The 15,281-nt window shown below is 45.8% G+C and overlaps 1 protein-coding gene across 5 annotated transcripts in view; it reads left to right on the forward strand.

Moving 5' to 3' along the window:
* The window catches only part of tead1a (TEA domain family member 1a), a 228,495-nt gene that overhangs the window by 79,047 nt on the left and 134,167 nt on the right, over positions 1–15,281 (forward strand). For 4 of the 5 annotated variants that reach the window (XM_060928321.1, XM_060928318.1, XM_060928320.1 and 1 more), the window contains one exon: positions 4,036–4,288. In XM_060928321.1, coding sequence (XP_060784304.1) covers positions 4,087–4,288 — 202 coding nt within the window. In that variant the 5' untranslated portion in view covers positions 4,036–4,086. Of the gene's footprint in view, positions 1–3,840; positions 3,889–4,035; positions 4,289–15,281 lie in introns of those variants that run through there. The other variant, XM_060928323.1, reaches the window with a different exon arrangement.

Here is a 15,281-nt window from a genome sequence, read left to right on the forward strand (position 1 = left end):
ACTGCTGACACGGATACTAGTTTCTTAAAATATGTAAGTCATGGCTGCACACGACGATCCCAGTCTAGTGAAATTAAGTACTTAGAAATATATCTTTTTGTAAAACTGCTGCTTTTCGTTTTTTTGTTGTTGTTTTTCTTCCAGTTGCAGTGCTAAACTCTGGAACTTCATATGCAAATTAGCTACACTTAGTAATTTCCTTAGTTTAAAGTCTTTCAAGGTTTGTGTTACTAATGTGTACAAGGATCAGTTAATTAATGCTTTTGATACTGACAGGCCTTGCTCGTGCAGCCTCTGTCGTAATTGTGGTTGCCATTGGCAACAATAAATTTTACTTGTGTTTTTCTTTTGTCAAAGTCCTTCGATTTTTAACATTTTAGTAGGGAGGTGCCTTGCATGGGACTCGAGTTCCTGTTCGCATCTCCCCTTTTGGACCTGCATTCTTTTTTTTTTTTTTTTTTTTCCCATGGGTTTGTTGCATTCGCATGTCTTGTGCATTGTCAACTTGTAGCTTTGTCATTTGAAGGCCAATAAAGATCTCATCTCATTATCTGTAGCCGCTTTATCCTGTTCTATAGGGTCGCAGGCAAGCTGGAGCCTATCCCAGCTGACTACGGGCGAAAGGCGGGGTACACCCTGGACAAGTCGCTAGGTCATCACAGGGCTGACACATAGACACAGACAACCATTCACACTCACATTCACACCTACGCTCAATTTAGAGTCACCAGTTAACCTAACCTGCATGTCTTTGGACTGTGGGGGAAACCGGAGCACCCGGAGGAAACCCACGCGGACACGGGGAGAACATGCAAACTCCACACAGAAAGGCCCTCGCCGGCCACGGGGCTCGAACCTGGACCTTCTTGCTGTGAGGCGACAGCGCTAACCACTACACCACCGGGCCGCCCCGCCAATAAAGATGTTAAAAAAAAAAAAACTTTACCAGAAAAGACTATCGTAACACGTGACCCCGATTGTAGGGCTGTGCAATATGGGAAAAAATGAATATCCCGATACATTTTCTCCATTTCACGATATACGATATACTGAAATCTCCTCTAAAGGACCCCATGAAATCTGACTTTTACTCTTTACTGTTTTCACGACAATCCCTGCAGATTAAATAACATTCTTGGTTAACGTTACAGGTGGTTTTCAACAACACATTTTAAATTTTCATGTTCGTGATTAATCTCAATTGAAATAAGACTATTTTTATTCAACAAAGATGTGGCACAAACTGCAAAAACAATTTTGAAAATTGCAACAAAGGGGCAACACAATACAGAGCTGCTCAGAGCTCGAATCAATAAAGCGCAAGCGCAAGAAAGACATTTAGCCTAAATAAGAAAAGTGCTCTTTCATTAAATTATTTAAAAAAAATAGATCTCCAAGCTCTTAACCTGACTACTGAGAACCACTGGAACATTCACAATAGAGAGAGAGATTGAGGGAGAGAAGAGAGAGATCTGCAAAACATCATTTTTCTCTTTGCACACTTTTGAACTGAATGTTTTCTGGCTCTGCCTCTCAGATGTGTAGAATTCCGGCTGCTGCCTTTCGTGATGACAGGTTTTTTTGCACACTTTACAAACTGGCATTTGCTGTTCCACGTCCTCCTCGCGATATCCAAAAAATGCCGGATGACTGACCCCTTACTAGTTCTTTTAGGAACCAATTCGTCCGCTTCCATTTTTAATTTGTCGCTGAAATTGACAGAGCTTACACGGTAGCCTATGCAAAATCAGCGATTGCACGGACTGAGTCAGCGCTGTAAACCGGAACCAGGAAATCTTCCCGCCGGCAGTGTTGCCAGATACTGCTGACGTTTTCCAGCCCAAAATATGTTAAAAACCCTCCAAAACGCACTTAAAACCGCCCAATCTGGCAACACAACCGAAACTAGAAAATCTTCCCGGAAGTTCCTTTCAGCACCGGGATGTCGCCCGGGATTGGTTGGCGAGTGCGTGACGTTATTGTTTTCTTTACCCTTAGGCAGCCTCTCACGTTCCTGCCTGAGGGACAGAGAGAAAACCACCGGGAAATGTTTTAAACAAACACGAAACGAATGCAAGTCAGAAGATGACCATAAAATACTCGATAGTTACGATATAATAATTTTATGTATCGCACACAGAATTTTCGGCGATATATCGAGTATATTCGATATATCGCACAGCCCTACCCGATTGTCACATAACCCACCAAAAAATAGACGTACTCTTAATTTTCCTTGCTTATGTGCGTAGATATTTCACGCAACACGGAAATTGCTTCACCGTCTTTGTCAAAAACATGCCCTCCTCCAACTGGTTGAAAATGGGTTGGTGGCCCATCCCCTTCCACAATGTAGCAGAGATGGAGACCAGTGAGGTTGAGACGTGTCCAGCGTTTCACACTCGATATTTTGACCGTTTTGAGTCCACCGTCCAGGTATTCGAAGGACTTCAGACACCATAATGTTCCCATACTTATCAGTGTGAACACAATCATGCGCATAAAATGGCAAATAGAAGTATGGAAGGACATGAATGAATGAATGAATGAATGAAGGACCGGTAGGATCAAAACCGGAAAACATTTTGATCCACCAAAAACAAGTACTGAACAACAATAATGTGTACAGATGATAAGACTTAACAGCAAACAAGGGCACACAACAGTGTGCTAATCAAGGACTAACACGGAACAGGTGAACACAGTCGGGTAACAAACCAGCGGCGGGATGAAAACGGAAACAAACACTACGTTCAAACTGCAACCTGAAACGACCCATATCCGATTCGTTGTGAAATCTGATTTTTTTGTTAGGCCGTTCACATTACTAATTATATGAGACTTGTATGCGATCTCCAATATGAACGGAAAACGACCCAAAAGTGTCCCGCATGCGCAAATTGACACGTAATAAGCACATCTACGTAATACCTAAACCAAAAAAAAAAGCGCACTCTTCAAGTTTGCAAGTAAAGCATGGAGACGAGGCGAGACCTGGCGATGTGGTTTTTGTGGCGGCAGCGGAACTCGCACAGTAATCTGATTAATGTGGGCAGCAGACTAATGAGACCGAAGGTGTCAAATTACTGGAAATTTCCAGAACAATCTTATCTTGTAATACAGGATGGTTTAACATCCAGGTCCCTACCAAATCCACCAGCTTGATCAATTCTATAAAAGTCTATTTAAATTCTGAAAACTGTACAAATGTTGTTGTTTTCCACCAAAGAGGCGGGATTAGCCAATGCAGAATAGTGACGTTTGTCTCTTGTTGATGACGTGTAGGTCGCATGAATGCGACCTGTCCGGTCAGACTGCAGTCGCATGTGAAAATAACGGATATGCATCGGAATTAGGACCACATATCCAAGCGGCCTGGGTCGCATGTGAAAAAATCGGATCTGTGTCGTTCAGATTGTCAATAACAAATCGGATACAGGTCGCATATGGGCAAAAAAATCGGATATGGGTCGTTTCAGGTTGCAGTCTGAACGTAGTGAAAGGCACATGGATGGAGAACCCAAAATAACACGCACACGGCATGTGGATTTGGACTCGGAACCCAGTGCATTTTTTTTTTTTCTCTCTAATTTTATGGGCATTTCATTTCCAAAACATTTGACCTCCTTAACTATTGACTCTTTCATGTTAAAAAGGCTTACTTGTTCCTCACATCAGTTTTACAGGCCAGTACTTCAGAAACAAAAGCAGCTTTTACTTTGATGAATCTCGACTCCACATCCTGCTGTGTGTTCTCTTGTTCCATCTTTCCTTCTGTTTCACCCTTAGTCAGAGCTCTTTCCTGTTTTTCATTATTACTCTGCTTGAAATAGGACTTGTGTGTTTCAACTCCTGATCCTTTCCATCTTTATTTATTTATTTATTTAGGTACATGACCCTTGGCTGGCTAGAATAAGAACGTATCCATCAGCATATTCTGGCCTTCACTGTGTTTGTAGATATATTGGTGGTTTTATGGTGTTTTGGTCATTTTTAAATCATTTAGTGGAAATGGCCCTCTCGTTCTTCTCCCAGGTTTGTGTGTCAGTCGTTGTCCGGACGCGGCTGCAGGTCCTGGGCGTCTCGATGGACACGGGCAGCTGGAGTGGCAGTGAGAGTGGAGGAGAAGAAGTGGAGAGGATGAGCGACTCGAACGAAAAGCCCACCGACAACGACGCAGAGGGCGTGTGGAGCCCTGACATCGAGCAGAGTTTTCAGGAGGCGCTGGCCATCTACCCGCCCTGCGGCCGCCGCAAGATCATCCTCTCTGATGAAGGGAAGATGTACGGTGAGTCTGAAACTAATCTCCTTCTGGTGATTTTAGCGGCTTTCCGACTTAGAACTACGGGATTGAGATCCAATGATCTTTCACATGATGATGATTTTTTTGACAGTGTTGGAAAATGGTTGTGTTGGATTAAAGAGAGAGCGAGTTGATGGAAAACTCCCTGCGGTGGTTCTTTTCAGATGCATGTGATTTCAATATATTATTGTTACAATGTGATTTGGTATTGTGGAAATATTTCTGCACTGGGACTGGCAGGTATAGAGGCCACGTCCCCTGTACTGACCCTGCCAGGCTGAGGGGAGAAGAGAAAGGGAGAGAGTGATGGGGAGACAGAAAGAGAGGGAGACGGGAGAGAGTGATGGGGAGACGGAAAGAGAGGGAGAGGCAAGCAGACAGAGTGGGAGAGAGATACTGTAGGGAAAGGCAGAGAATGAGAATTGAGAGGGAAAGAGACTGGGGGAGAGAGGGGATGGGGAGAGAGAGGGGAGACGGAAGAGAGAAACAGAGGAGAGGGAGATGGAGAGATGGGGAGAGAGGGAGACGGGTAAGAGAGACAGAGGAGTGGGAGAGACAGAGAGGAAGACGGAGGAGAGAGACGGAATGGGGAGAGAGAGAGAGACTGAGAGGGGGGAGAGGAAAGGAGAGAGACATGGGGAGAGAGAGACAGAGGAAGACTGGGGAGAGAGACGTGGGAGGGATGGGGAGAGAGAGAGAGAGACGTGGGAGGGAGAGGAAGGGGGAGAGAGACAAAAAAGTGAGTGAGGGAGGGAAAGAGACGGGGAGAGAGGGAGACGGAAGAGAGAAACAGAGAGAAGGGGGAGAGACCGAGAGAGGGGGTGAGGGGGAGGGAGAGAGACCGAGAGGAGTGGGAGAGGGACAGAGAGGAAGATGGAGGAGAGAGACGGGGAGAGGAAGGGAGAGAGACGTGGGAGGGACGGGGAGAGAGAGAGAGACTGAGAGGAAGACGGGGAAGAGACAGAGGGAGAGAGGAAGACGGGGAGACAGAAGGACAGACAGAAGGGGGAGAAGGAGAGAGGGAGATGGGGAAGAGAGACAGAGGAGTGGGAGAGAGACAGAGAGTAAGACTGAGGAGAGAGACAGGGAACGGGGAGAGAGAGACTGAGAGGAAGACGGGGGAGAGACAGAGAGAGGGGGTGAGGGGGAGAGAGAGAGAGACGGGGAAGGAGAGAGGAAGACGGGGGAGACAGAAGGACAGACCGAAGGGGGGGAGAGGGGGAAGAGAGAGACAGAGAAGTGGGAGAGAGACAAGAGAGAGACAGAGAAGTGGGAGAGAGACAGACTGAGGAGAGAGACACTGAACAGGGGAGAGAGAGACTGAGAGGAAGACGGGGGAGAGACAGAGAGAGGGGTGAGGGAGAGAGAGAGAGAAAGACGGGGAGACAGAAGGACAGACAGAAGGGGGGGAGAGGAAGGGATGGAGAGAGGGACAGAGGAAGATGGGGAGAGAGACGTGGGAGGGATGGGGAGAGAGACTGAGAGGAGGGGGAGACAGAGGGGGGAGAGAGAGACAAAGAGGAGGGGGAGATAGACTGGGAGGAGGGGGAGACAGAGGGGGGAGAGAGAGACAGAGAGGAGGGGGAGATAGACTGGGAGGAGAGGGGAGAGAGATGTGGGAGGGAGAGAAAGGGAGATGGGAGGAGAGAGATGGGGAGGCGTGAGGGAGGGAAAGAGGGGGTGAGAGAGAGATGGGGAGAGAGAGAGAGAGGGAGACGGAAGAGAGAAACAGGAGTGGGAGAGAGACAGTGGGGGGAGAGGAAGGGAGAGAGGCGTGGGAGGGACGGGGGAGAGAGACGTGGGAGGGACGGGGGGAGAGAGACGTGGGAGGGGTGGGTAGAGAGAGACACGTGGGAGGGAGAGGAAGGGGAGAGAGACAAAAAAGTGAGTGAGGGAGGAAAAGGAGGATAGAGAGGAGCATAGAGAGAGTGAGAATGATTGATTGATTGATGGAGAGAGTGAGACAGAATGAGAAAGTGATTGAGTTAGAGATGTGGAGAGACAGTCAGTGAGAGGGAAAGCAGTGGACAGACAGAGAGTGAGCGTCTTGATAAAACCGGAGAAAGTCCAGGCCTCACATACGTTTTCTCTCTCTCAGGACTCCTGATGTAGATTAGATCCCTTCTTTTTTCCACACAACTGCATTCTTTAGCATATGAAAGGGAAACCGATGCCAAATCAGCACTGAGCCGATGCTTGCGTCTGCTCTCGAGTGGCTGTGACTGTCAGGCTGCGGTGTGTTTAGAGTGTGTGCTGTTATGGGGTGTGTGTGTGTGTGTGTGTGTGTGTGTACACGTTGTGGTGTGTGCTCTGTAAAACGAGCGTGAACCATTAGCGAGGAGGAGCAGATGGTCGTACTACTCTCAGCAGCTGCGCTTCCTCCTCTCCTGCTCAGCTAGCTCCCACCCAGATGATGTCATGGAAAGAGGAAATAAGAGGGAACACTGAGATTCCCCCGATAGCTCTCATTTTTACACACAATCTCTCTCTCTCTCTCTCTCTCTTATTTAAAATAAACTTTTACTTTCTCCTTTTTCTTCTCTCTCATCTGTCTCTCCATCTTGCTGGAATCTGATGTTGGAAACGGCGCACACGCTTGTGAATGAGGCTGAACAGTTAAGACGTGGCTTTTTTTTGTAAGAAATACAGGTTTGTTGGGAATCTGAAGTTTATCGTGGTCTCAGTTTAACCGTGACAAATGATGGAAAATGACTTCTCTTTAACTATTATAGTGCAGTATCACCATCAGCAACATTTACAAGTTCTCAGTTCATCAAACTAAGATGTCCACATTAGAATAATATATTTGTGTGCGCATGCGTATACAGTATCTTGCAAAAGTATTCATCCCTTGGTGTTTGTCCTGTTTTGTCGCATTACAAGCTGGAATTAAAACGGATTTTTGGAGCATTAGCACCATTTTTGATTTACACGACATGCCTACCACTTTAAAGGTGCACTTTTTTTTGGTGACACGAACAATAATTAAGATGGAAAAAACAGAAATCTGGAGTGTGCATAGGTATTCACTCCCTTTTGTATGAAACCCCTAAATAAGAGCTGGTCCAACCAGTTCACTTCATAAGTCACATAATTAGTTAATTAAGATCCACCTGTGTGCAATCAAAGTGTCACATGATCTGTCACATGATGTCTGTATAAATCAACCTGTTCTGGAAGGACCCTGACTCTGCAACATGATTAAGCAAGCAACATGAAAACCAAGGAGCCTCCAAACAGGTCAGAGACAAAGTTGTGGAGAAGTATAGATCAGGGTTGGGTCATAAAATAATATCCCAAACTTTGAATATCCCATGGCGCACCATTAAACCCATTATAGCAAAATAGAAAGAATATGGCACCACTACAAACCTGACCAGAGAAGGCCGCCCACCAAAACTCACAGACCGGGCAAGGAGGGCATTAATCAGAGATGCAACAAAGACACAAAAGATAACACTGAAGGAGCCGCAAAGATCCACAGCGGAGATGGGAGTATCTGTCCATAGCACCACTTTAAGCCATACACTCTACAGAGCCGGGCTTTATGGAAGAGTGGCCAGAAATAAGTCATTGCTTAAAGAAAACATGTTTGGAGTTTGCCCAACAGCATGTGGCAGACTCCCCAAACACATGGAAGAAGACTCTCTGGTCAAATGAGGCAAAAATCGAACTTTTTGGCCATCGTGGGAAACGCAATGTGTGGTACAAACCCAACACCCTGAGAACACCATTCCTACAGTGAAGCATGGTGGTGGCAGCATGATGCTGTGGGGATGTTTTTCATCTGCAGGGACAGGAAAGCTGGTCAGGACTGAAGGAAAGATGGATGGCACTAAATACAGAGCAATTCTGGAGGAAAACCTGTTTGAGTCGGCCAGAGGTTTGAGACTGGGATGAAGGTTCACGTTCCAGCAGGACAATGACCCTAAACATACTGCTAAAGCCACACTGGAGTGGTTTAAAGGGAAACATTTAAATGTCTTGGAATGGCCTCGTCAAAGCCCAGACCTCAACCCAATTGAGAATCTGTGGCATAAGTTGAAGATCGCTGTACACCAACGCAACCCATCTAACTTGAAGGAGTTGGAGCAGTTTTGCCTTGAGGAATGGGCAAAAATCCCAGTGGCTAGATGTGCTAAGCTAATAGAGACGTATCCCAAGAGACTTGCAGCTGTAATTGCAGCAAAAGGTGGCTCGATAAAGTATTGACGTGTGTGTATGTGTGGGGGGGATACTTATGAACACTCCAGATTTCTGTTTTTTTCATCTTATTGTTTGTATCTCAATAAAAAAAACCAATGTGCACCTTTTAAAGTGGTAGGCATGTTGTGTAAATCAAATGGTGCTCACCTCCCAAAAATCCATTTTCATTCCAGCTTGTAAAGTTGTAAAGCAACAAAACAGGACAAACACCAAGGGCGATGGAAAAAAAAAAAAATAAATAAATAAATATATATATATAATATTTTAGATGAGTGTATAATTAATTCTCTTCACATTCACTAGATATGAGTGATCATGTGCTCTGATTGGCTACTCTACGACTAGGATATCAGCATATCAGCTCATATACCGTGAGTAGAGAAAAATGGCGGCGCGTGTTGCTGAACCAACCGAAGATGAAATAAAAACTACTTGAAAACAAAACCCCCAAAAATACAGCAAAAGCAACAAAATATGGAATAAAAGTATTTGGTGGTAAGAACATGTCTTTCTTTTTTTCATGAATTATTATTATTATTATTATTATTATATAGCCTAGTAAACTAGACCCACCCGCCTAGCGGCCAAAAATATTTTTGCCTGCGAGTGGGTCTAGCCTCGCACCATATCAACAAAAACACCCCAGGCATCAAATCGTGCCCGCCAATCACAACGCAAGGATTTTGTTTGGATTCTTTGGGCGGGCTTTTGCAGGAGTGATGACAAAGCTGCGCGACGCTGGAGAAAGCACAACAGGAAAGATGGCTACGGCTAGTGAACAGCGTGCGTTTGACTCCGCTTTGGAATCAGTTTTAGAAGAATTAGACTTGGAGTTTTCGTTGAAACATGAGCAGGAAGAGGCTCTCCGCTCATTCCTTTTCAAGAAGGACGTTTTCGCTGTTTTGCCGACCGGCTATGGCAAAAGTCTGATCTACCAGCTGGCTCCGCTCGTAGCCAAAAGGATGGGGCTAGTTTGTGCAGTACGAAGAATTAATAAACAGCTTTGAAACATTACTTTTTGATTGTTTCTGATTTTCCCGTTATTTTAAATTTAAGGAAAATTATTTCACCAAACACCACTAAATAAAAACTCTCAAAAACAGTTTAAGCAAACCCTTGAAAAACACTTGGAAAAAAAAAAACGAGTGTATGTGGTACAGACTCCAAACTTGTGGTCATTATCTCCAAACTTCTTAATATCTAGAACCTGTTTATTAATTAATACACGTTTTGAAAAATTATTTATTTCAAGGTCTCCCCCACCGCTTTCTGTCGCTCTGACTACGTCACAGTCACTGTTGCGCTGATTGGTCAGAGCGTTGGCCTATACGCACAGAGACAGTTTGAAAGACAGCGGGTTGTTCCACCCCCACCCTTCGGAAATGTCTACGGATCGAGGCCAGACTAAATATTCATATTTAGTCTGGCTTGCCAGGCTAATTATTATAGCATTTTCCACAAACTGCTCCTGTCTTTTCACCGGTTTGTTTATATTCTAAGTGGAAATAATTTTGTCGGACATTTTGTATAAAGTTTTTATTTATTGAATTTGCAAAAAATAAAAATACGGCTTCTCAAAAGCCAGTGAATGTGGATAGAATGACGGTTATTCCACTCAATCTCGTCGTACATGGCGTATAGACAACTCGGTGCTACGCGCCTGATCAGCTATCAGCTCATGTACGACTCGATTTCGTGGAATAACTTAAATACGTCACTGAGATCCGTGATGTATTTTGTATGGAAAAATGCAAGCTTTTCAACACCAGAAGATAAACTTCATATCTTTAAGCCAATGTGTGATTTTCTTTTTATTATATCGACACATTCGCAAACAATAAGGACCCAAATTTATCAAAACAATTCATCAATTTCTTCACGAGTGGCAGAGAGATTTATGTCACGGTTTTGGCTCTCCATGTCCCGCATGGAGCTCATAGGAAAAATACAAGCGGTATATGGACTGGTGTCCCAGTATTCCCAGTATAGGCTGAGGTACGGACCATTTGTCAGCGAGGTGAAATCTAACACTATTTAGATCCCTGAAAGCAAGAAATGTGTGTTTTGTGTTGCAGGTTTTTTTTTTTTTTTTTCCTATTTATACACGTTTAAAATATTCAGTCAGAGTACAGAAACCACTACAGTGTAAGACAGCAGTTCACAGTTTATATCCCGGGGACCCGCGGCGCAGAAAAGTTTAGTTTTTCGTCTTCCAACACATCCGTTTTTTAGGAGGCTGCTAATTATCAAGGCGTTGCTAAGTTGAGGCATGTGTTTTAGAACAGAGAAACAAATCTGAAGCATTGAAAATGCCTCAAGCCTAAAAAAAAAAAAAAACAACCCTGCATTTTGATCTGACGATGAATTGAGCTCGAGGAACAAAGGGAATGAGTTTCCAAAATGTCCATATCTCTTTTAGAAGCCCTTTCCCCCTTCTCTCTTATCTTAATCTGGGGGATATCAAAGTTCCCTTTAGCGCCGTGTCTTGGGTGAAAGCCCGGGTTTGTGTTTGTACTCCTCCACAGTGGAGCTCTCGCTCCTGAGTGCCCTTCCTGCTCAATACGCATAATTAGCAACCATCGCTATAGCAACTGGCTCCCACTTCAAAACAATGTGTAGGTTTTGTTGTTTTCCCCCTCCCCCCACGCCCTGCTGTAGTGAGGCTTATCTCTCCGTGTACCTGAGGGGCCGAGCTTATCTCTCCGTGTACCTGACACCGAATCAGGCCTCGAGTCACGCCAACTCCAGAACCTCACGGCCTTAACCTTCACTGACCACACACTTCACTCACAAGCGCCAAGACAGCTTTCTTTCTTTCTTGCATTTTTAAGTCATCTTTCTCTTCCTTCCTTCCTTCCTTCCTTCCTTGCTTGCATTTTTAAGTTATAGAATCTTTCTTTCTTTCCTTCCTTCCTTATATTGTTGACAGTTATAGAACTTCCTTCCTTCCTTCCTTCCTTCCTTCCTTCCTTCCTTCCTTGTTTAGTGGCCTGCCTGCTGCTTTCCTCCACTCCTGTAACCCACATGTTGCCTTTTGTCGTCGAGTCGGGAGCATGTCAAGAGGATTTTTCCGCCCACTTTAGGGGATGAGTGCATTTTCTTTTTGTCGAACTCGCTATCGGAAACTGGCGCTGTCGTGTTTTTTGTGAGTGATTAACCCGGCCAGAGAGAGCGCATGCTTTAATTAGATTTGACAGTCTCCTACCGAGGCTGATAATAAAGGACTGATTTAATCTTCCACTCAAGAACTGAACCGCCCTCAGAGGGGCCGCGACTGGGCCGCAACAGAGTCTGTGTAAAAAAAAGAAAAAAAAAAAGAAAAAAAAGTCTCTGGTTGCAGGTCGGACATCGACTGCACTCTGTGTTCACTTTTATTAGAGCTGCGGGTGGAACTGGAGCGTAATGGAGCTTCACAGCAATGAATTCTAGTCGATTATCAGGTTACAGTCAGAAATCTTACACAAGAAATGTGCAAATCTCAAACATGGTCTGGAACTGATTCTGGATCAACAGTCACCGAATTCCACTTAAATTTCTCGACAACTTCATATACAAGTGTTTTATTCCTTTGATACCACAGCAGTTTGCCAGCTGTTATATATTTTATAGTTGTGGAATTTCTGAGAAACAAGTTCCTGTAATTGTTCACTTTAGAGCAGCTATAAACAGTCGTAGTGTCCCCTTCCTCAATGTTTGTTTCTCTCTCTTGAAATCAAGAAGATGAAACGCACAGCTGGTCATGTTCGAGAAACCCCAAAGCGTAAACTCATCTGTCCTGAAGATGCTAGAAAACTTCAAGGTCCATTCCAGCTTTTCTTAATGTTTATGAACATTTGTACAGCCTCCATTTGCTTCTCTTTTCTTGATCTTTCAGCAGTCTGTAAAAAGAGAGCTCAGGTTTCTTGTTAAATCTGTTTGTACAGTCAGTTGCACAAATGGAGAACAAGTGGGGCGCTGTGTGAGACGGCTGCCTCTCCAGGAGCTCTGTAGTTTTTAGCTCTTTAAACCTCTTTTTTTTTTTCCCACCTTTTTTACTTTTCTGCTCTTCTTACGAAGACATAGTGTGTTTTACTTGTATCACATGGATATTTTTAACTTTAACATGCAACCAGGAGCCAGTTTTCTCGCTTATTCGAGAGAGGAGCTGCTTGCCCTGAAAACAATGGGACGAGCCGGAATATGACACCCCATCCCAGCGGAGCTGAGGAGGAAACTCAGGGGCTGCAAAGCCGGAGCTAAGCTAAAGGCTAGGCTAGCGGACAGCCGGTGGCGCTACAAGCCATCCATTCCCTCCGTTATCATGGGGAACGTGAACTCGCTGCCGAATAAGGTCAACAAGCTATCCGCACTGAACAACCAGCGGATTTACCCGGGAGAGCAGCTTATTTATTTTTACGGAGACATGGCTAACACACCTTGTACCGGATGCTAATGTGGACTTGTGGGAATTCACTGCTGTGAGAGCTGACAGAGACACGAAAGCATGCGGGAAAGGCAAAGGTGGGGGACTCATCATTTATGTGAACAACCGCTGGTGTAACCCGGGACATATCTCCGTAAAGACAGTTTTATGTTGCCTGGACTTGGAGCTGCTTGCTGTTAGCCTGCGGCCATGTTATCTGCCGAGGGAGTTCAGTCACGTGATCACCATCTGTGTTTACATCCCTCCGAGGGCTGACGCAGCTGCTGCCTGTGAGAGGATTCACTCTGTCACAGCAAGGCTGCAGATACAGCACCCTGAGGCATTTATGATCATTTCTGGGGACTTTAATCATGACCAGTTCTGATCGAGGGAGTCGAGGTGGAGGCTGTGGATTCCTACAAGTACCTCGGGCTGTGGCAGGACAGCAAGCTGGACTGGACTTGCAACACCAATCACTTATACAGGAAGGGACAGAGCAGGCTATACTTCCTGAGGAGGCTGCGGTCCTTTAACATCTGCAGGAGACTCCTGTGGATGTTCTATCAGTCTATGGTCGCCAGTGTCCTGTTTTACACCGTGGTGTGCTGGGGGGGGCAGCACATCCAAGGAGGACACATCCAGGCTGGACAAACTGATCAGGCAGGCTGGACTCTCTGGTGACGGTGGCAGAGAAGAGGTCTATGGACAAACTCTTGAACATCATGGACGATGCCAGTCACCCTCTGCACGCTGTCATCAGCAACCAGAGGAGCCTGTTCAGTGACAGAATGCTCCTTCCCAAGTGCAGGACGAACAGACTCAAAAACTCCTTTGTCCCTCATGCCATCAGACTGTACAACTCCTCTCTGGGGGGGAGGAGGGGTAACAGGAGGACAGAGGACGGGAAGGAGCAGTAGCCTAGCCTAACAATAAGCAATACCGGACAATGTGCAATATAATGTGCAATAACCTCACTTCTTTCCCCTTTCCCCCTCCCCCTTCCTCTCTTCCCCATATCTTATTCTTTTATATTTGTATATGTAAATACTTAATTTATCTAGAAGTTTTTCTCTATTTCTTTTCTCTGTTTATCTGTAATGATGCTGCTGGAATCTTAATTTCCCTGAGGGAACCCTCCCAAAGGGATCAATAAAGTTTTATCTAATCTAACTTTGGACTCTACTTTGGCTGCTTTTTACCAGGTTGTGGACTGTCCAACAAGGAACAACAGGACAATTGACTTGCTGTATGTTAATGTGAGGGATGCATACAGAGTCACACCCCTCCCCCCACGAGGGAAGTCTGACCACAACCTGGTTCGTCTACAGCCGAAGTACACCCCCCTGGTCCAAAGGCAGTCTGCAACAACTAGCTCCATCAGGAGGTGGTCCCCTGAAATGGAAGATGCCCTCAGAGACTGCTATGACATCATGGACTGGGATGTGCTGCTTAGCCCACACTGTGAGGACATAGAGGGGCTGACACACTGTCTGACGGATTATCTCAGCTTCTGTGCAGACGTGGTTTCCCCCGCTAAGACTGTATGGAGTTACCCTAATAACAAGCCATGGGTAACACAGGAAGTCAAAGCTGTCCTCAACAGGAAGAAGCCGCCTTCAGGAGCAGGGACAGGGAGGCGATGAAAGCAGCACAGCAGGAGGTGAAACGCTGTGTGAGGGAAGCTAAGGACAGCTACAGGAGAAAGGTGGATCAGAAGCTGAAGAACAGCATGAGGGAGGTCTGGGAAGGTGTGAAAACCATCACAGGCCACAATACAAAGACCAGAGTCATTGAGGGGACAGTGGAGAGGGCGAACGAGTTGAATGACTTCTTCAACCGGTTCAACCAGCCCACGTCCCCCCCCACCCTCGCCCTCACTGCAGCCATATCTCCTTCTTCCCTCAACACACCTCCCCCCAGTCATTGCAGCAGCCCCCTCCTCCCCCACCTCAACACAGACTCCTCCATGCATTACTGCAGACCAGGTCAGAGGTCAACTGAGGAAGCTTCACCCCAGGAAAGCAGCAGACCCGGTCAAGGTGTGTCCCCGACTACTGAAAACCTGCGCTGTTGAACTGGGTAAACTACTCCAATGCATCTTCAACCTCAGCCTGCAGCTGGGGAGAGTGCCCACCCTCTGGAAGACATCATGCATCGTTCCAGTTCCCAAAATGAATCGGCCCAGTGAGCTGAGCGACTTCCGACCGGTGGCACTCACTTCACATCTGATGAAGACGTTGGAGCAGCTCTTCCTCAGCCTCCTCAGATCCCAGGTACAACATGCCCAGGACTGTCTGCAGTTTGCGTACCGGGCAGGTGTTGGTGTGGAAGACGCCATCCTCTACCTGCTACACCGAGCCCACTTGCATC

This window comes from Neoarius graeffei, chromosome 8, assembly GCF_027579695.1.
Source record: "Neoarius graeffei isolate fNeoGra1 chromosome 8, fNeoGra1.pri, whole genome shotgun sequence".
Taxonomy (NCBI): domain Eukaryota; kingdom Metazoa; phylum Chordata; class Actinopteri; order Siluriformes; family Ariidae; genus Neoarius; species Neoarius graeffei.